Source organism: Marmota monax, unplaced genomic scaffold (genome assembly GCF_021218885.2).
Source record: "Marmota monax isolate L192 unplaced genomic scaffold, Marmota_monax_Labrador192_F-V1.1 WCK01_AAM20220418_F8-fsc00002, whole genome shotgun sequence".
Lineage (NCBI taxonomy): Eukaryota > Metazoa > Chordata > Mammalia > Rodentia > Sciuridae > Marmota > Marmota monax.
The window spans coordinates 42,501,778-42,524,838 of NW_026693571.1; the positions used below are offsets into that span (position 1 = coordinate 42,501,778).

The 23,061-nt window shown below is 41.1% G+C and overlaps 1 protein-coding gene across 2 annotated transcripts in view; it reads left to right on the plus strand.

The window, feature by feature from the left end:
• Positions 1 to 23,061, plus strand: part of Nr3c2 (nuclear receptor subfamily 3 group C member 2) — a 322,521-nt gene that overhangs the window by 243,580 nt on the left and 55,880 nt on the right. For both annotated transcript variants that reach the window (XM_058583936.1, XM_046458919.2), the window contains exons 5-6: positions 15,790 to 16,137; positions 17,387 to 17,531. In XM_058583936.1, coding sequence (XP_058439919.1) covers positions 15,790 to 16,137; positions 17,387 to 17,531 — 493 coding nt within the window. The remainder of the gene's footprint in view (positions 1 to 15,789; positions 16,138 to 17,386; positions 17,532 to 23,061) is intronic.

Genomic DNA, 23,061 nt, shown 5'->3' on the forward strand with positions numbered 1-23,061 from the left:
GGAGTCCACCAGCTGAAAAATGGGACATTGTGATGGAGGACCTCTCTGGCATTTATCCTGGGGGGCTGGGTGGGGGACACCTGTGTGTCTAGATAACTGAAGAATGTGAAACCGCACTGGGGATGGAATGAACTCTGTACAGGTGTTACCTGGGCATTCCTTTACCTTGTAGTCATTGTTTAATTGTACATTGAAGTTGGCCAGGTGCAGGGCTGTGGGACAGGGAAAGGGATGCCACTTTCCAAGATGAGAAGTTGGCTGTAAACCTAGGGGCATGGACCCTGTTACCTCCAGGTGGGTCAGCAGGAAGTTGACTCTGGGGACCAGGCCAGCCCCACAGCTGGGAGGAAGCTTGCATGGCAGGGAGGCTGGATTCCATCACAGGAACAAGTGCTCTTTTTAAGGGATGGCTAGTAAGGAGGCCTGTTGTGTAGAGCTCAGCTTGGATTTTGATGTGAGCAGGGATGTTGAGATCATTCAGTCATTTCTCATTTTTTTATGAGTGTGGTAGCATACAGGATATGCTCTTGTCAGTCAACACATACACCCTTGGGTGGGGCCAGGGCACTTGTCCTCACCTTGAGAATTACAAGCCCAATGATGTGATTGCTCTAAGACTTTGAAAATCTCTCTGGGGGCTCCGTGAGTCTATTGGTGTTATATCTGTGCTACTTGCAAATTATGTCTGTTATTTAAGAGTGGCACTGGTAATAAGCCTGGAACATCCGGGAAGCTAAATATAAGTTTTACTGTATGAGTAAGTAGAGTCCAGTATCTTACAACACTAATTACCTATTTTAGGAATTTGGTATAGAATTCACCTAACTATAGGCATGGGCTGGGGGCTGTGGGAATCAAGGCTCCGTCGGTAGGAGGGGCCACTTCTCAGCTCCAGTTTGCCATGGGGGAAGCAGAGAGGTATTTGTCAGATTTTATGAATCTTTTTTTTTTTTTTTTTTTGAGAAATGTCAGAGATGCAAATTTTTGTATGAAATATGTCAAAGAGTTTGAAGATGAAAATGAATTTTTTATTATTCATAGCTTGCTTTCCAGTTTATGACACCTGCTATTAAGGAAACTACAGGAGCATAATGAATTAGCACGCTCCTTTTCTCAATTCGCATCTGATTGTTTTTGTTATCTTTCTAGCTCACTCTTCTGGTTTTTAACAACTTCCTTAGTGTAGACTGGTGGTTTGCAGCCAGGGGTGGTGTCACCTCTAGGAGGGACATTCTGCAGTCTGGAAGCATTTTGGTTGTCACAGATAGAGCCTAGGGGGCTGCTCCTGGCATCTAGTGGAACAAGGATATCGCTCATCATTCTGCAATGCACAGGACAGTCCATTCAACAGAGAACCACTCAGCCCAACTTGTCAATAGAGATAAAATGAGAAACTCTGGTATAGAACCCTGTTTTAATTCTCCTTCCTCTCTGCCTCCGCCCCTCCCTCTGTTTCTCCCTCTGTTTCTGATCTCATTCAGAATCTTTAAGGTTAGTAGTTCTCAATTTTAAAGAGCAGGAAAAATCATGTGGGGAATTGGTTAAAAGGAAGACTCCAGCCTCCACTTGTATTCTGATTGTGGACCTTGGGCCAGCCTAAATTCTGCCTCTCGGGTAAGCCCCTGGGGGAGACTCTGAAGACCAGGGACCACCATTGGATAAACAGTATGATAACCTTCTGTGGTCTTAGCGTCTTCATTTTATTGAAGGCTTTATCATTTGAACTGCTCATTATATGCTGTTACTTTTATTAAGCCTTTAAAATACACATAGCTAGCCAGGTGTGGTGTGCATACCAGAAACTTGGGAGGCTGAGACAGGAAAACCACAAGTTTGAGGCCAGCCTCAGCAACTTAGCGAGGCTATAAGCAACTTATCAAGACCCTGACTCAGAATAAAAACAAAAAAGGGATTGGGGAAGTGACTCAGTTGTTAAATGCCTGTGGGTTCAATCCCTGGTACCAAAAAATATATATATATCAAATACACACACACATATATGTGTATATATGTAGATACATATAGATCTATATAGATATACATGTGTATATATGTATAGATATACATGTGTATATATGTATAAATATATGTAAGTGTATATATATGTGTATACATGTATAAATATATATATGTGTATATATGTGTGTGTGTGTGTGTGTGTGTATATATATATATATATATATATATGCATAGCTCTTAATATTTATGCTTTGGTAAATAAAGAAATTATGTAGTTGTGAACAAAGACCTAAAATTATTTATAATAACTTTTGGTTCTTATAAATTGTCCAGATAGCTGGATAGTATATCTTAGAGTTTCTTCTCAAAATTTTTAATTTATTTCTTCCATCTTTTTTTTTTAATGTGTCAGTATATTTTCCCTCCAAAAAGCTGGTTGATAGTGGCTCCCAGAAAATACAATGTTAAGATTTTGTTTGTTTTTTAAGCTGAAAATTGGGAAATGTGAACTATATAACAACTGTTTATATAGAGAATAATTCAGATAAATGATTTCTTGACCAAACCTGTGTAATTTAAATGTAACAAAACATTGACTCCCATAGAGATCAGCTTATGCCCTATAACATGAAGATAATATGGCAAGGCTAGTTGGGAGTACATTAGATCCATTATCCAAACGCTGCTTTGTACTTAGGAAAACTGCATGTTTATGCCAAGGTAGTCTTAGTTGCCCTCAAGGGGTTCAACTCATGGCTTACGTTCCATTTGTCATTCATGTATTGATTTCAACTCTCGGAACTTTGATAGGTCTGCAGCAGTTATTCAAGATCATCTTGATATTTACAGTTGGGACAATACATGCCAATTAGCAGGTGATTTGCCAAGCCTTGTCCTCTGGTATATCATTACCAAAACACAGGTGTCCTTTCAAGACAGCTGACAATCATTCAAACATGGGTGGTCTAATAACCACCAAGAATTATGAGGAGCTTTGTCATCTCCACCTGTAACAACTTCTTATGGTAATTCTGGGGAAGCAATTTTTTTTTTTTACAGTCTAGAATTCTGTTTGGTTTTATGTTTATACCAAATTGAGCAGATAGTACAGTGGTTATCTGTGGGCTTGGGAGAGGTCTTTAGCCTCCCTCTCATAATTTTCATCAATGCCTTCCAACCTACCATAAAGAAATATAAAGGGTAAATGTCTCATGAGCAAACATGTTTTCATAGTTCCTTCAAACCCCTCTCACCTAAATCAGATTGTGTGGCTGACCCTGCTATCAGGCCGCTGGACTTGAAAGGATGTGACCCGTTGTATACACCCCCTCTACCAGCTGCAATCTCGGGCCAGCCATTTATCTTCCTGGCGCCTTATTCCCTTTGAGTTAAAATGAGATTAAACTGGCTGTTTTGTGAGGTCCCTTCTGGTCTTAGAAAGCTGTAATTCTGTTCAGGTGCCCACAAATTGGGTCCTGGAACCTCAAATCATCGATGGTCTTTCAGGGTAGGAAATGATTATAGCTTTTCTTTGCATTTCTCCAGCCCTTCCACACGTATAGAAAGGGTCAAGGGCAAGGACACCCCATGCGTCCACCCACAGAGAGGCTGCTGTGTCTCCCTGATGCTTACTGGGCCCTCTGATTAGGAAGACGGGCTGCCTTTTCTGTATTCCGTCTCTGGAGTGTGTTTCCATGAAGCTAAAAAGTAAAAACCTCTCTTTTGTGGGGCATTTTTTCTTTTGTTTTTTGTTTGGCTTCTCCCTTTTTCCATCTCCTTCAGACTCTCCTAGAGTCAGAAGTGACAAAACTGTCTGCTTGGGTGCTGCCCAGCAAGAGAAGCCAGCAGCAGGCCCCGTGGGCATGGGTTGCCAGCCCTCTCTGCTTCTGCACCCAGCACATTTCTTCTTGGGCAACAGTTAATTGGCCCCTTTTTGTTATCAGCAAGGCTGGGTTGCACCTCAACCAGAATTGGTTTTTAGGTAGACCATATCCTGGTGTTTGGAGTGAAACCCAACAGCCTCTCTGTCTGTCTCTTAAAAGCCTCCACAGAGAATTGTGGCTGTAGTCATCACATTGAGAAAGTTAACTGGTTCTAGAGGATAAGCAAAATATCCATTCAGTTCATTTGCTCTGTCCTTTGCTTTGTTCAGTAAGCACTTCTTTAATGCACACTGTGGGCCATGCAATCAAATACTTAGGCAAGTTCTAAGCATAATAATCCAGAAATCAAATAAATGAATCTAGAGTGTCATTGTGTTGGGCGTGGTCTCATGACTTGTTTTTCAAGGCCAAATCTGTGAAGGAAGATTATCTAAATCTAAAAGAGACTTTCTAACCTTAATTGTGGATCCAAATAATAATAATAATAATAATAATAATAATAATAATATGTTCTCTAAAGAGAAAGTTAGAGGCTTTTGTCATTTTTCTTCTTACTGTAAGGGGATTAAAAATTATGCTGGGGATTAAAAATTGTGTTCTTCATGATATGTGACTCAAAACAGCATTATTGATTTGAAAATTGTAGCATAAAATTGACTTTAATCCAAATCAGCAGTGAAAAACTGACTTTCAGTTACAGTCCAGAGCCACCTGTCGTACCTGGAGGGGCTTGCTCTCACACCAACAAAGCCACCAGTGGAACCTGCCCACCCAAGATCCCACTCGTTCCTCTGAGCTCCATATAGGAGTGTTAAACTCATCAGGTCCAGAAGTCCTGCTTCAGATACAGGGAAACCATCTTTGGAACACAAGAATACTTGAAGGATGTGGCAAACAGTAGGAGAGGAGAAACAAAAACTGTTTTTAACTTTTTTATTGTAAACATGGTGTTACTTTAAGAATTACCAGCAATGATTTAAAAGTGAATTGCACCCCTCCAAAAAAAACCACTTGCCCAAAAGGCCCACTTATCCTTCCTGAAGTACTTACATACACCTCCCAGAAGTCTTCCTCAGGGTAGTGCACCTCCTCAGCTTTGATGGAGAAGGACTGGCTGGTTTCCATCTAAGTTCATGGTTTATTCTCATGTGAAAGAAAAAGCGCACAATATAAGGAATCGCCAAAAATAGTACGCCATTTACTGTTACATTCTCCTCAAAGTTTGTTTTCAATGAGTTCCCTTCTTGTTTATTAGGAACTGTTTTTTTCTCTAATGAATTTTTCTTTCCTTCTTTTTTTTTGGTGTTGCTAAATGATGTAAATGTGAAGAATACTTTGGAAACCCAATCGGAAAGCATATTCTTTTAAAGAAGCTTTTGTTCACCCTGCTGTGCTGAATTAGGTTTGGAGGGAGTCATCAAAGCTCTGGAATTTACACTGTGGCAGAATACCAAATGAAAAAATAGAAGTGAGCCTTGTAAACAGAGCTGGGCAGGGCAGGCCTGCATCTCCCCCTCCCTGGCATGGATCCCCAAAACCTGCCAGCACAAGACATCATCAGAGCGCCTCAGGATGCTGCAAGACCAGCCTGGGGGCAATGGAAACCTGAGGAACAACTGCAAGAGGGTCACTTATTCAAAAAAGGCCATTTGGGTTTGGCTCTGCTTGATCTGGGAGTTTCCAGACCAGTTCAGCCCGTATCCTGAAGAGAACCCGGCCTAGAAAAATAACTATTTTTTCAAGTACATGCATCATTGGCTACTATTAATTCTTAATTTAGACTCACTCTGATAATGTCAGTGGAATAAAATGTGGAATAATATTTATTTAAAGCGCATAAAAGCTGTAAACATTAACATTGGTTTTTCTCTTTCCGGGGTCTGTTTAATCTGTCCCCCAACTTGAGTGGCATCCTGTGAACTCATTAATTTGCACTTATACTCATCCTGTTTTATGTTGGTATTAGCCTGTAACTGGAAGACTTTAAAAATTCTGTTTGGCCTGTCTTGCATTCAAAAAATGTCATTAATATTAGAGTGATAGAACTCAGAAATAGGAACTATCTTCTGTGTTGAACCAGTTGTAAAACACATGACTTCTCTATCCATGCATAGGACTGTTATTTTCTGTTTGATTACCTGACTTCGTGGCTCCTTTTCTTAGCAAACAATTTTGATGATTTTTTGATTATTCAGTTATAGTCTCCACATTGGTAGTCTTGAGTAAAACTTGCCCAGTTTATTCTTCATATAAATAATATTAAAGATTTTTTTGATCTATTTTAAATTAAGGTGATTTTTATGCTGTTAAGGAATAATCCTTAGAAAAATAATTAAAATTACAATGATATAGCTTTGAGTAATCATTTTACAGAAAGAATATTGAACTAAGGAATATTTTTTATGAGGAGAAACATTTTTGAAGAAAACAAGTAGAAATATTTTTCAAGAAAATTAGTATTGGAGATGAAACTAGACTAGTGTCCTCAACTGTATATTTTTTCACCGCTCATAAATAGTTTTTATTTCTTACATATATAAATGATGCTGATCCTTTAAAAAAAATTCAGAAATTGAATTCAGGCAACATCTTTAGTCACCTCATAGCTTTCGGGGCAAGTCCAAGTTTCAAGGGGCCTGGGTACCAAAGGGACCAAGATGTGGAAGCCATTGCAGTAAAGTAGCAACAGATGCTGAGAGGGAAAGCAGGATCATCCAAACAGACTGGAAAAGCCACATCTAAGGAAGTCTGTGTGTTATATTTTGAATATTCTTTGAGCACCTATTTAAGGCATCTTCTTTTGAATATTTTGTAAAGAAAAATACCATTATCTAGCCTAATATCCTCCTCAGACATCTGTTTAGTAAACTCTTTTTTTTTTTTTTTTTTTTTTGTAGTGCTATGGATTTAACCCAGGTCTCACCAAGCCCACACTCCACCACTGAGCTGTGCGCCCTCAGCCCCCAACTCTTATATTTCTGTGTGATATTTGCTTAAGGTGAATCCCTCTCCAGTTGACTTCCAGTTTGAGGAGGTCTGCACCCAGCCCGTTCTCTGGGTTTTCTACTCAGGATAGGTTCTTGCATCTGACTTGTCCTGCTCAGCCTGAGCCTAGTGAGGATTATGCTAGAACTTGGGAGGGTGCAGTCAATTGAGCAGGGTGCCACGGTCTATTTCCAGGTCACTGCCTTCTGCCTTGTACCTGTACCTCATTCACCTCCGTGACCTTGTTAAAATGGTTCATAAACCATTTCTAATGAGGCTGTCTTCCTTGCATACCCAATGAGATCATGCTCCATGTAGTAAATCCTCTGCTTAGACACATGCCAACAGGGCAGCCCTTGCAGCTGTAAAATAATTCACTTTTTAACTGAGGGAGGGGCTCTTGGCTGGGTGGCCATGTCTATCACAGAGCCAGTTTTTTAAATTTTATTTTAAGTATGTTATAAAACTTAGAGGCTTAGCATACACATATTTATCAATCCAACAGTTATTCCTAGAGAGTAATTTACAAAGAAGATAATATGTATTTTCTAAAGAATGCCAATTGATTTAAAAGATATTTATATCCAAAAATATCAATTATCAGTTGCAATGGAACTTGTAAACTTTGTTTTCAAGAAGAGATAAAGTTCTTCCTCCAGTTGATTCTAGATCTCATAAAACAGGTTGGTTTGACTTTTATCTTTTAGATTCTTCCTCCGGTTAGAATTAAGAGCAATTGTCCTAACCAAGAGCAAAAACAAAAAGCCTAGGTTGTCCCCAGAGCAGTAACAGCCATGTCTGCAGAGGTTGACTGCACTGCCCAGGGAATTAGACAAGAAAGCCGCCATACTGGTTCAGGGTGGTATATGCCACTTCTTTGAAAGACAAGCTTCTGTCAACAGAGGTGACCTAGAGTTAATCTTGCAGATAACTGGGAAAAGTTATTGTGCCTCTAGATCCCCTCCTGGCCTCCTTTGAACTCCTGCTCAGAGGTGTGGTACTGGTGTGAAAGGGCTTCTCACCCTAACTACCATAGCCACGCACTGTGCTTGTCACTCTGCAGGTCACTACCTCATATGGTGCATATGAAGATTGAATGGGATGTATTTTAAAAGATGCTTTCTTAGTGCTGGCATGTGGATCCTCAATTAATGATAGCTCTTTACTCTTTCCCCCACTAGGCAAATTGTACACTCTTAGAATTTGAAGAAACCCTAAAGTGTACTTTAGATATGGGACTGAGCAAACACTCCTGTGCATTAATTACAGTAGTGAAACCTCTTTCTAAAAGGGGTGGTGTGAAAGAGGGAGCATAGAGAACTTTAGGTGGGTTTTGTTTGTTTGTTTGTTTGTTTCCACAATGCTGGATATTCCTTCAAGAGTGTATTCTGAGATCACAGTATTTGCTCTCTGTGCATCTCTTGGAGAAATATTTCTAACTTGTCTCTTACCTGACTTGTAAGTGAAAAGGATTTATTCCTGTTTTTCAGACACATAGGCATCAGACTTTCCTTTCAGATGAATGTAGGGCTGGATTGTACCTTGGTGGGTCTTACTTGCTTCCATGGTGGTGACCCCGGGTCTCCAGAGCTCATTCACCTTCCCACCTGAGGCAGAACTGTACTTGGGAACAGGTGCCTGACTGCCTAAGACTCAGAGTTTATAGAGTGTTACGTGTTCTTGCAAGTAATACATTCCAGGCTCTCTCCATAACACATTCCAGAATGCTTGAAGGGAATTTTGCTGAGGTCTGATCTAAACCCTTTCTTCTGCCTTTTAAACCCTCTGTGTCTTATCTTGGCCTCAGTGGACACAGAAAATGCATTGTAGCTACTCAACATGATTCAGCAAATGTCACTTCAGGTTTTCAAAACTGCTATTGGGTTTCTCATGTCTTTCAACCTCTACTGTGGAGTCTGTCAGCTCCAGATTTTTTTCCTCCTTGTTGCTTTCCTGTTTTATCCAGGGACTTGCAAGGGGAAGCATTTATTGCTTTGTTGCTCCCTCTGATACCTCAGAACAGCAATGGCAGGGACCAAGTAGGAATCTTCACTCAGAATAATTGATTGTCCACCAGACCCTGGTGCCTTATGTCCTTCCTAAGAGGTGCCACAGAGAGCTTTAGGGCTACAGGGTAGGCTCGGCCCTGCCAGTTATCCCAGTGGTGCTCGGTCTTGTCCTAATCCAAAACCAGCCACTGTTTCAGCCGAAGAAAGTTCTGGAAGCATTCTCCGGTGCCCTGAGCTGATCACTAAGAGACTACTTCCCTGATAGTTTCCTCTTCCTGTGAGGCTCTTGTTTGACTTCACCCAGTCCCCAGCCTGGCCATGCCTTGAAGACAAGCTGTCACATCTTTAAAACCCTGGGCCAAGGGCCACATCTGTCCTCCTGTGTACACCTTCCCCTGAATCTGACTCCTTTAAAAGAAAAAAAGGAATGAAAGGGGGGAAAAGAATACGATTACAGAAAATACAAATGCCATGCAAATAATCATGTTCATCATCTGTTTTACCTGAGGTACCCACTGGAAAGCCCTGGCTTTGCCCCTTTCTGTCCCCCTGTGTCCAGTAGGGAAGGTGGATTTCTGTCACAGGGAAGGGGTCCTTTTTATCAGAGAACCCTGTTCCCACTCCCGTGTATTCCCACAAGCCTCTGCTCAGTTCTGGTTTCTGGCTGAGGGAGGCCCTTTGGGGTGGGTCAGTGGCTCTTGACTGTGGGTGGATCCCCATACAGGAAGGTGGCCTGGTTCACTTCCAACTTATGCCCAGAGCAAATCTGGGCATGGTGAGAATTACCACAGAGAGGGTAGGAAAGTGTGAGCCCCAAGAAGAGATGAGATAATTTCTCCCTGCCATTTCTCTCCAAATATATTGTCAGGATCCTCACCTAAAAATTATCATCAGCAGCTTTATAAATTTAATTACTGTATTGATTCAGCTTCTCTGAGATTTTAATCTTGTCAGGGCTCAGATTTTTGTTAGTCAACATTGCATTGCTGGCAAAGCAGGAAACTCCCTACACTATGGATATTAGGTTTTTTTGCTAAGTAATTGGTAAACATATTCTACAACAACAGCAACAAAATTGTATTTATTATGGATATAGATAAAGATGCATATGGATAGATTTACACATTAAAACTTAATAATATGGAGGAGATCCATTCATTTGGAAAGTCTTTTAAAGTGGCCAAAGGTTGGGTTTGTGTTTATCTTTGTAGGCTTTCAAAGCTAACAAAATTAACAATGCATGTTAATTTGTTAAGCTGAAAATACTTGGAAATACTTTTAGAAACACTCCATTTTCAACTTTATTAACCACTCTAGGAGTATTTATCAACAATTGAAATGCCACTTTGCTCTACTCAATTGAGTAGCTATTTATTTATTCATGAGTGCATCTTGCCCCTGGACCCTCACCACATTCTATTAGAGTGACTGCCTTGAGGACCATTTAGATGCTCCTTTTCTTATTAGTACAAATTAGGGTGGTTTTTCTGTGCGACCAATTAAACCTGTAGAAAAATGACATCAAAATCTTTAGTTGCCCCCTGTGTCTCCTTTGGCAGTGGGAAGACAAAGTGAAGTCATGCAGAAACATGGTCAGGGTCATTTCGATGAAATCTAGGCCCCAGGTATGAGGTGGCAAGAAAAATCACCTGCTAAAGTGCATGGAGGAGGTGCTGTCAGTGTCCTGTGGGCTGTAATTACATGTGGCCCGTGAACAGAAAAATACATGTTGTAACATAATTTTCTGATGTTTATTGCCAGGACCTTAAATTTCAAGAGATGGAAGAAAGCATTTGTAAAATGTCAGAATTCTCACTTTATTTTTTCCTAGTGAAATGGTGTGATTGGGGGAAAAAAAATCTTTATTCTTCTAGATATCCACCTTGTATTCTACTAGTGGAGGCATTGGGGGTGGTTATCCTTCTGATCATTTCTTAGACAAATGAGTCTGTAAGTGACGGAAGCGTTAGAAAAACTCTGTGGATCTCATCATCTTCTTGGGGCTGCTGTGGGCAGCCATCTTTCTGTCCCATGGGTGCTTTGACTTGAGGGTCACATCAGCCTCTGGAGGTAGTGCTAACCGAGCAAGAAATCTTGCCAAGCATGTTTCCAGGCCTTAGTGAATCTTGAGATGCCACTGGAAATTTTTCTCAATTATTCTACAACCCCACCGAGAGGCACCCTGCTTGCTGTTGCACGTGTTAGTAGATATAGGAAGCCGGGCCTCATCACTGCCAGTTCCTGGGGCAGGAAATCCATGAGGAATCTATGGAGATCTGTCTCTTGGCAGTGCCAGGGAAACCTGGCTGCCAAGACACTACCATTAGGCATTAATGACTTGGCACCTGAGGGCAGTCACTAAGCACACACTAGTTATGGTGACATCCAGGTGGGACAGTGAGTTGAAGTGAAATTGGGAGACATTTATAGTCACATTTGTGTACCCTATGCACAAATACACACACACACACACACACACACACACACATTTGTAGGACTGCTGGTGCTGTCAATTGAGAAAGAGCATAGCTCTGGCCTCCTAGGATCATGAGGTCCCCAAGCCCAATGGCCATTAATTCCACTTTAATGTAGTAAGGTGCTAAACAGTGATAAGACCTAAAATTATGTTCACTGATGCTTTGGATAATAGAAACAATGTTCATTAAGTATCTTCAGCTAAAAATGTAATTAGCAAACATCTTAATTATATACTTGGATTTGAAGCTTATGCTAATCTTAAAAGTATAAAAATAATACAAATTAGAGGAAAGGATTAGAAGAAAAACTACAGAGTATAGAAGTTACAAGTGTCTGCTCTGAGCCAAGACTGGATCCAAATCCTTGCACTGGTATTAACCAGCTCTGCAGCCATAGAAGATTAACTCATTTCTGTGTGTTTCACTTGAAAAAAATGGAAATAAATAATAGTGCGTGGTCTTAGGGCCATGGTAAGCATCAGAATGCTCAAAACATATAAGCAGCACATGAAACTGTGCTCAGAACTTAAGTGTTCACTACATTTTAGCTTGTATTTTAGAGATGATATTTTAAGAGTATAACTCCACAAATGGATCATTAGTAGAAACTTTGAAAAGGAATAACAACTCGGAGGTTTTATCTTACAATTTCAGAAGTTGGCCTGCATGTCCCACAGGGAAGTAAATTAATTCTTCATATATGTAATATTTTGTTGAATTGATTAACATTTGGAAATGAAACAAACTTATTCAATAACCATTTGTTTAGTACCCATAAGCATCACAGGGAGCATCACATATTAGGTCTACATACTCCTAATATGATGTTATTAGGAGTATGTAGACCTAATTTCCAACTTTCAAAAGTTTAAATATAATGAGACTGCATGTATTAGAAAAATAGTACAAAATTTTCACACATTTCTAAAAAGGTTACTTTGACTAATATAATTAATTATATAAACTGTACTCCCTGGGCTTTTAGAAAAGTCACTGGGTAAATATGCTTGGCTATAGAAGCTGCACACTAAAAGCATCGATTACCTTGAACTGTTTAAGTAAATGTAGATTATTACTTGATTCCAGGTATCCCACAGATATTCACAAAATTACTGCATAAAGTTGAGTAAAACCAAAATGCTCAATGTGATATTGACAATCTGCTCAATAAGTCATGCCGCAGATAGGTTATGCCTGTATAAGTGCTAGAGAAAATATTAAGTATTCTTCATGGAATTTCATAGCATTGACCTTAAGTCAGCCATGAGAATAAACACAGCATTATAGACCTAAGGCCTAAAACAAATAGGAATTTTATAATTAATTTGCAAGCAAATATCACTTTTAATAAATTTGAAAATATCACCCATGGCTGTTTCTAGTCAATCAAATTATGACTATCATCAAATCTTACCACGTCTTATATAAAGGATAAGAACATTTTGATGAATTAGAATATTTTTAATATTTACAAGATTGTGAGCAAGAATGAAAAGTGACAGTGAAATAGTATTTCTATATCATTGGTTATGTCTAACACATTGTTATTTGTCACAGCCAGCCATTTTCCAGACAAATGAACCAAGTCTTAGAGAAGTTCATGTGACCTAGGAACAGTATCTAATTGCCCCAATGACCAACCAATGCTCTTGAGAATTTTTTTGAACTCTCATAGAATCTCAGTTGACTGGCATTTTGGAAGATGTTGGTACTTGATTCTTTTCTTCTCTATTTTTGGTTTTGGAGGCACTTTGCTGATTTTGTTGTTGTTTACGTTCAGCCTTTGATTCATCAGAGGCATCCTGGTTGCGCTTACTGTTTTGTTCAGGGCTGCTGGCCCACACTTTCCCTGCAGCTTCCTATTAGCATATATGAATGGGATACATCTGTTTTTCATTGAAACAGTTCTAAAAACCAGATTTGTCTGTCAAGTCTTTTATTGACAGATACAGTGGACGAACTAATGAGTGAAACTTTAAAATTGCTTTGTTAATTTTAAATGCCTTAGAATTCAGATATCTAATGACTGTGTAGCAAATATATCTGCTGTGGGGTGATGGCTTGTCTTCCATCTGCATTGCCGGTTTTTCTGTGACGAGGGTGATGAATATTAATGCCTGTAATTGTAAACACAAATGGTCATTTTTTAAGGTTTTATCGATTGATTGATTGATTGACTGCAGTACTGAAATCGAACTCAGGGCCTCACACATGCTAGGCATGTGCTATACCACTGAGCTACACCCCCAGCCCATGAAGGGTTATTTAAAAAAAATAAAATCAAGTTAATTGGTGTAGCCTAGCCCTGTTCTGGTTTGATTTGGATCCTATAAGTTTGTACTATCTGTTTGTATTAAGTAGAAGCGTCTGGTTCTTGAAGAATTTTTAAATAAATCAAAAACATTGCAGTTGCAAAGTAAGTTATTACCACAACCCTAAACTCAACTCAGAACTTTTGAGCTCTTTTGAGCTTTCTTTTCTTTTTATGTATCCATTCACTCATCTTCCCAATGATCTATCCATCTACCACTCCAATTCTTTTTTTTTAATAATTGTATTCCATTTATTTATTTATTTATATGTGATGCTAAGCACAGTGCCTCACGCATGCTAGGCAAGCCTCAGCCCACCTCTCCAACTCTTTTAACACATTAGCATATGAAGGGATTTATCCTTCCTCTGAACTCTGCTTCATATCCACAAGCTGTGTGATCATGGACCAGTTTCTTAATTTCTCTGGTCTCATTTTGCTTACTAAAATGAGTAACGTAATAGTAATCATAAAAATTGTTAAATTGGATAATTTATAGGACGTTTAGAACAGTGCCTGGTGTTGCTAAGCATTCATTAAATTTTAGCTGTATTTATTTTTCTCATGGGACCCATTTCTATCCTCATTGCAATATGATTTTGTGACACACACGTTGGCTCCTCCCTCACTGGGATGAACACCTGTTGAGGACCAGGATGAGGTCTGATCATGCTGCAGTGATTAGCTGGGTTCCTATGCAGAGTATGCAGCATCTTGCTCTAGGAGGCAAGCGGGGCAGATCTCTAGAATGAATGAAAGAAGGCAGGCATTCGCTGCCTTTCCCATCCTCCTCGAAAGGCAGCGGAGCACAACAGACACTAGTATGGCAATCTGTAAATCAATGGATGTGTAACTGATGTGATTCTGCAATCTGTGTATGGGGTGAAGGTGGGAGTTCATAACCCACTTGAATCAAAGTGTGGAATATGATATGTCAAGAAATTTGTAATGTTTTGAACAACCCACAATAAAAAATTAAAAAAAAAAAAAAAAAAAAGAAATAGCACTGGCTCAGCCGGAAGTGGCTTGAGAGTCCATTTGTCCCTCTGGGAGAGATTGACATAGACCCACTGAGGATTCTATGCAGAGGGAAGCGGGGTTACAACACAAAGGGAGAGGAAAGCAAGGCCCTTTCTCTTAAATTAAGTGGTTCAGGAATCCAGCTGTCCAGAGCCTAGAGAAGTGAAGAGTCATGAGTCACGTGTGACTTCATGCAAAAGACAAGTCTAAGAGTACTAGAATTGTGGGTATCGAACAGTATGGGTCCCACCTCATGCCAGAGCAGTTCTTTGGTGATTTCACTGTCACTCTGCCCACGGTGGCTGCTGGACATATGCTACAGAGCCAGCATTAACCCCAAGCTCAGAGCATGCAGCCCAAAAAGTCCCAAAGAGAATCTCTGGGGAGTTCCACAAGTACACAAGCTTGCTGATGAGCTCTGTCACTGAAGTTTACATATACCCCTTTTAATTGCAAAGTTCAAAACTCTGGAGAGAATTTTCACAGGTGAGCTGAGTTTTCCACACTAGCTGATTCCAGCAAGCAAAGCAAATGAGAGAAATTCCAACTAGCTCCACTCCCACTATTCACCAGAAAAGTACCACAAAGGAAAGGGTGGGGGTAAACAACACCCAGCTTTGCCTGGGACTGGTGTGCACAGCCTAAGAAGACTTGGAGAGAAAATTGGTCAACATAGGTTACGAGTATCCTCTATCATCCATCATTCATTTGAGCACCTCCACAGGGAGGAAAGTTTTATTTTCTATTAATACTATTTTTGTTGTTTTGGATTTGGGGATTTTTTGTCTCTTCTTTTTCCTTTCTCTCTTTCTTCCCCTTTTTAATTTTTAATAAATAAACATAGACTATTCAAAACAACAAGAAGAAAATAAATAAAATGACAGGAACTACAAAAAAAAAAAAAAAGAAGAAGGCAGGCATTCATTATCCTAATGTCCAAAGTGATCATAGCTGGATAGCTGGGCTTTGTACATTTTCTGTTAGGAACATATTTAAAAGGCTGTGTTCCTATTAGTGTAGCAAGAACTCTTCAGAAGGAAAGACAGTATGCCAGTAAGCTTTGACTGACATCAAGTCAATGTTCATTGTAATTTGCCTTGGGCAGTTGTAATTTGCCCGTATCGTTTATGATTTTTCTTTTGCAGCCCGAAAGTCAAAGAAGTTGGGAAAGTTAAAAGGAATTCATGAGGATCAGCCTCCGCAGCAGCAGCAGCCACCGCCCCCACCCCCCCAGAGCCCCGAGGAGGGGACAACCTACATCGCTCCTGCAAAAGAGCCCTCAGTCAACACGGCACTGGTTCCCCAGCTCTCCACCATTTCCCGAGCGCTCACACCTTCCCCTGCCATGGTCCTGGAAAACATCGAGCCCGAAATTGTGTATGCGGGATACGACAGCTCAAAGCCAGACACAGCGGAGAACCTGCTCTCCACGCTCAACCGCCTGGCCGGCAAACAGATGATTCAAGTCGTGAAGTGGGCAAAGGTACTTCCAGGTAGGATTGCGTCTCCCCCGCGCAGTCCACATCCTGAGCCAGTCTCCCTCTGCCGGTCCACTGGCTGAAAGTGCCCTTGGAGTTAGCATCCCTTACATCCTGATTCCAGGTTTTGGCATGGATAGCCAGTAGATGGAGTGTGGAGGAAAAATCTAGTTAAGGAGCTCATTTCTTTTTTGAAAGAAGGATTCTGAATTCTTTTGTTAATAGAACAGCTACATATCTGATGTTGACAATTAAAATGGGAAATTTCATCCAAAAAAGTATTACTAAGGTGAAAAGACATTGTTTTGGTGAAGTCACAATGAACCCCTGTATTACCAGCTCATAACCAGGGCTTATCTAAACATAGGCCAGGTAAGCCAGGGCCTAGTAAGTCAATCGTAAGACACCCTGAGCAGCCCTGTGGTCCAAAACTACCACCTTACGCCCAGCACCCTTAACATTGTGTGTGAAATTTCTACTTCTTGGTCATTTTCTGTGCTGTAGGGTCTTATTAATAAGGCCCCTTGTAATGTACTGAAGCATGACTTGGAATTGTCATTGCATTATCCTGGTTCATGAATCCAGAGTAGTTTCTTAGATTACCTGTGGTTGATTAGCAGCCAGAACACCTGACGTTGGGGAAGGCTCTGATGACCGGTACTTTCAAGTGGAGCTTGCCTGGGTGAAACTCTACAATGAACAACAAGTTGCAGGGCACAGAAAGGGCACCAGTGAACAAAAGGCTCCTAAGGGACCGGGTGCTGAGGACAGCTGCTCCTCCTCTGAGCATTGTCTGCATCCAGTCTTACCCCAGACTATGGGAATCAAGGACTCCTGTGTGTGAAGTGCTACAGAGTTGTGAAAACTAAAATCCTTTGCCATTATTGCAGATTTGCAGGTGTCAACAGTTATTAAATCACCCTTTAGTTTGGTGTCATTAACTGTGGGTGGGATGAAGCAAAATTTATAGGTTATACAGTATCCTTTGGTCTGAAGAGTTTCCACTGTCATCTACACTGAACCTCACCCAACTCTTCAGTTTTAGTTGGCCCCGGCAGTTTGCCCTTATTGAGCATTTAGGGTGAAATTATAGCAGAGCATAGAACAGGGCCAGGCCTATGGTGGGTGCTCCGTTAAATGCCTGTTGAATTGATTCAAGTCTATTAGAGTAAAGGTAGCTGTTAGAGGCTGACTTAAGGAGCTTCTTCCTGGAATGTACTTAAATGCTAAGTGTATTTCTGTGATTAATTGTTCTGTTCTTCAGGATTTAAAAACTTGCCTCTTGAGGACCAAATTACCCTAATCCAGTATTCTTGGATGTGTCTATCATCATTTGCCTTGAGCTGGAGATCGTACAAACATACGAACAGCCAATTTCTCTATTTTGCGCCAGACCTAGTCTTTAATGAGTAAGTACCTATTAATTAGCCTTCATAAAACAAACTGCAGAGTTATTATGCTTTTTTCCCCCATAATTTCTAAACAGATGTACATGTGTGAAAGAATCTCCTGAAATGGGCACTTTTAAAGCATTAAAAATAGATGATTTTTAAGAACCTAAAAATCACTTTTTACAGCATTACAGAGTACATACTTCAGATTACGTATAAATCAGTATATGCAAATCCCATATAATAGTATGTGGGAATTGTCCCAAAAGAAAAATGATCCAATTGGCTCTGAAAACCCCACTGGTACAAAGCCACAATTAATAGAAAACAGTCTCTTTTGGTATCTCCTCCAGTTGGGAAGACTGTCTAATTTCTAGGAAACGTGAACGTGTGGAGTGCCAGTTTCCTCGCGCATCATGTAATGGATCTTTTGTTAACCGTATACAGCTACTGGATGTGTTTTCCTGACCATCGTAATTACCCTTCTTTTCGACCATAAAAGAAGCCAAACTGTTATTCTGCAGCGAAACATTTTTCATTTTATGATGTATTTTAAAAGATTGAAAGAATTTTAATAGACTTTTTTCTTTGGCTATGGATTCCTTCCTATTTTTTAAGTTTACATTTTCATACTGTTTGCATTCCACATTAGCACATTTCATTTATGTTTATATTCAGCCACGCTTCTTTGTCACTGTTGGGTCAAGAAGTATTTAAAAGGGAACGTCGGAGTTGGGGTTGCAACCACAGCCATATTCTAACAGATGGCTCTCTCTAGAGACAGGAAAACAGGGCTTTCAGGAAGGAAGGGAGCAGAGAAGAAAGACGTTGGTCATAGAAAGGGGACACTTAGTGCCAGTGTACCTCAATAATGACCTAAGACCACCACTTCACCCCTATTTTATTTCAAAGAAAAATTAGAAATTTTAGGCTCTTGAATTGGCCCTTCCTGGCAAAGAGCCGGAAGATTCATAGTTCTGCTTAAATTTTCACCCAAAGCATGAAATAAAGCCGAACAAATGACACACACACATTTAATATACTTGTTTTCCTCAGTAATCAGCTGATATTTTTAAACAGCCCCATTTTAAGGAGGTTTTATAAATCAAAGGAGAAAAACCTATTAAAGAAGTCTCTTGCTTTCAAAGGAAGTGCACATGAGGAAGTCTCTCTCCTATAGATATGTCAGTGCATCTGCATTTGATTTTGTTTTCACAGGAGATCAACATGATCCTTTTAATCTTCTTCGGGATATCCACCGATTTTTCCCCCCATAAAATGTAACATAAAATCTGCCACTTGAAGTATGCAGTGCAGGGGCATGAGTCACAGTCTTCACTGAACAGCTGCCTCCACTATCCAGCTCAGGACCTTTACCCCATCCCAGACTGCAACTCTGAACCCATTCCCTAGTAACTCTCCATTCCCCCTCCCCTCAACCCCTGGCACCCTCTGGCCAGTGAATCTGCCTGTATGGCCAGTGTCTCATATGAGGGAATGCAGATGACGTTCGTCCTCTTCTGTCTGGGTTATGTCGCTTGGCATGATGTTTTCAGTGGCCATCCTTATGCTGCAGCATGTATCCAGATGTCTTTCCTTTTTATGGCTGAATGATATCCCATTCTCTGTATTTAGAGTGGATCCCCTCATGGTTCATGTTTTTTATTCATGTGATTTGCCTGTGGGCTACCTTTATTTGCAACTTCAAAGTCAATGTTCATGCTGGGAGTGATGGTGCATGCCTAACATCCCAGTGGCTCTGGAGGCTGAGGCAGGAGGATCTCGAGTTCAAAGCCAGTCTCGCAACGGTGAGGTGCTAAGCAACTCAGTGAGACCCTGTCTCTCAATAAAATACAAAATAGGGCTGGGGATGGCTCAGTGGTCGAGTGCCCCTGAATTCAAGCCCCAGTACCTCCACCAAAAAAAAAGTCAATACTCACGCTGTGTTTTAGCCACCATTCACAGATACGTGCAGAGGGGCTAAGAGTTTGAGTCACCTTCCAGCAGAGCTCAGACAAGGCAGGCTCTGCATTCTTATTTGAGCTCTCACTGTATACACCTCCTCCCTTCCACCTCCCTGCCTCCTTTGCCTTCTATTTAGTGCCATGACTTTGGACTTTTGTGCTTTTCTTGGTGATTTCCCGGGTTTTCTTTGATTTTTTTTTTCTTTTCAATGTGGGGTGCTGTACCCAGAGCTTCATCCCCTTTCTTTTTCTTATTTTAAGACAGCATCTCACTAGGTTGCAAATGTTGACCTTGAATTTACCATCCTCCTGCCTCAGCCTCCCTAGGAGTTGGGATAAGATGTGTAAGACAACATGTCTGGCTGATTTCCCTGTTTAAAATGACGCTGAGCACGGTGCTGAAGTGCTGTTCTGGAGCTCAAGAGGGCTGTAAATCGTGCCTTACGGAGGAATTATGTGTGTTAGAGGAGCTTCATTCTGGCGTGAGTTGTGCCACTGCTGGCCGGGAGTTCAGTGTTAACGAGTCGACAGCACATATTAAGATGTCTTTGAACAGACGCAGACATCCGACAAGGTTATGAACTGATGAGTCGACAAACATGTTGTGGTCAGAGGCTCAGTGGACCCTAATCCCTCCTCCTCCCTGGGAGGAGTGATTCATTATTTACTGATTCAGCCTTTGCTTTGACTTTATAGAACATACTAGCAAAAATGGAGGCAACTGACCAGATTTTGTTTCTCCATTCATCTGCTGGTAGACACAAAGGTCGTATTTACCTTTGGGTATTGTGAATGCTGCAAACATGGGTGTACAAGTAGCCCTCCGAATATCCATTCCTCCTTTGGGTTCTTTTGGATACACACCTAGGACTAGAATCGCTGCACCATGGGTATTCTGTGCCTAACTGAGGATCCGCCAAACTGTTTTCCATGGCATTTTACATTCCAGTAGCAAAAGTACAGAGTTCCAATTTCTTCACGTCCTCCCAGCCCTTCTTTTTAATAATCATTAAGTAGGTATGAAGCAGTCTCTCGTTTGGGTTTTGATGTGCATTTCTCTGATGACCAGTGAGGTTGGGCGTCTTTCTGTATTTTCTGTAAGAGGCGTCCCGTCAAGGCCCTTGCCCATTTTCAGTTGTGTTGCTTGTCTTTCTGTTGTTGGTTTGCAGGAGCTCTTTATATATTCTAGAATTAAATCCTTACCAGATGTAGGGTTTATGAGTAGCTTCTCTCCTCTGTGACTTGTCTTTTCACTTTCTTGAAAGTGTCTTTTGGTGCACAAAAGTTCTCAATTTTAATGAAGTCCAACTTCTCTATTTTTCCTTTCATTTACCTTATCTTTTGGTATCATCTGCCAGTTTTTAATTGTGTACACATGGCTGAGTGGAGGAGGTCCAAAGTACATAATTGTAAGAATTATTATTTTTTTTTTAACAAATGAAGCTTAAGGAAAATGCTTTCAAGTTGAAGGTTTCACTGGTACTTTCTTGGGAAAGTCGTAGACTCTCTCTTGGTTGCTTTTAAATTCCTAGCACCTCATATTATGCCCAAAGCATGGTCGGTCCTCCATAAATGTTTCCATTGAATACGGAAATTATTGAACGGATGAACCAAGTCAATATGAAAAGGGACTTTCTAGCTTGCATTTCTAACTGTGAGGATGAAGTTCATGATGAAGAAAGGTGGTGTGGGATGTAATGTTTCCATGAGCATTGCTATCTTTAAAACAGAGGCACAGAACTTCCTTGTGGATGATCTGCGTTGGCCTCAGCTTAGAAAAGAATCTGAAAATTCCAGATGATCTTATCCTTCAGCTGTGTATTAGCAATACTGGAGCCGGAGGAAAGGCAGGAAATAGGGAATAATAAAGGAAACATTTCTTCCAACTTTTTAAATTAAACAGTTGGTGAAAATATGAGTTAATACTTGAACATAGAACTTTTCTTATTATGAACTCAAAACTTTTCAAATATGTATTAAATGATTAATCATTCAATTTTACCTTGAAACAACTTATCATATATTGCTACAGATGACTGCAATTATTCAAATTTTCTATCAACTCAGTACAAATATTAAAACTCCCACTTAAGCCTGTAATGAAAGTTTTTCAAAAAAAATTTTTTTTCCTGGAGCCAAGGAAGTTTCACTGTTAGACTCTTTTAAGCCTTGGCCAACTTTTTTTAAAAAATTAAAAGTCTATTAAAGGCATGGGTATGCCATCTCAAGTCGTGGCCCCACTAAAAATGTGTTTGGGTGATCTTCCACTGTCTTCAGAGTCTGAACCTTGTGTCCCAAGATTGTTGGTAGGAGCCAGAGGCCAGTGACGCCCTGGTACCCCTTCCCCAGCCTCTTGTGTGAGTTCTGGTCATCTCCAGGGGGAAGGTGTTCCCCTCGGCTAATTAGGGAGAGAGGTGGAGTCGGCCCAGCAGTCCTGGCCTTTAGCCCTGTTGGTGTTCCAGCAGCACCATTAGAACCCTAGACAGCCCAGCCGTCCATTCTTTCATGCCCTCCCGGTTGCTGGACCCAGTGTGCTGGTAGGATCCATGTCCTCCGGGCTCTCCTGGGCCTCTCTGCCCACAGCTCAGTGCCCCTGAGGTCCCTCACACCCAGTGTTCTGAAGTTCCAGAAGGCCGGGCTAAGAGGCCAGCTGTCTGCTCCAACATGCCCCCAGTTCCCACCCCCATCATTTAGGCTGGGGTCACGAGTCTTCCCAGAGCCCAGGGTAGCCTGGTTATAAAGTAGCAAGCCCACCTCCCGTCCTTTGATGAGGTGGCTGATGCCCCCCAAAGGCTGGATGTGCTTCTGTGGTTGGACCTTTGCTCTGGCAGGGCCAGGCCAGTGGGGAAGAGCAGCAGGAGTTCCAAGGAGAGGAGCAGGGGAGAGGGAGGTGCCTGGGTCAGCTTCCCCTTCCAAGGCTCCTTTTCTGTGCCCCACCCCCAGCCCACTGCCTTTCTCCTTCTTCCAAATAAAGATTAAGTAAAAAGACTTCCGCTTGGCTGGGAACTGTTTAGTCACGTTTCTGTAGTTTGCAGTATCTGACCCTTTTCCCTTCCCCTGCCTCTTGTCTCCTCTCCTCATCTCCCCACTCCTCTTTTTGCTTTTTTGCACGCACGCACGCGCGCACACACACACCCCTCTTTCCTTCCCGTTACTAAAAAGCCTCCCACTTTGACATTTCCATTGCTTGTCTTTTAACTTCTTAATAAGAATAAGGGTATAAACTTTAAATTTAAAAAAAAAATTCTTTTCTGTGCCTTATCTTTTTATTGGGCCCTAGGAAAACCCAGCCAATACCAGCAGCTGGGGGTCCAGAGTCCACAGTGGATGGTCTGATCATTTGGTTGGTTGGAAGTGGTGGCGTGGTCACTCCCTGCAGGTAGCCCACCATCTTCCAGCCTCTGCTCTCCACCCTGGGCCCTCTTTGCTCTTACCTGACCTTGGGGACTGTTGAGACTCCTGAATAAAGAAAAATAATGTTCTAAGCAGAAAAAGACCCGCCTTTGTCTGCAGAGTGCAGAAGCCCCATAGAATGGAACCATGTTTCTTTTGCACAAAGGTCGGGTTCAGAGACCATTTCACCA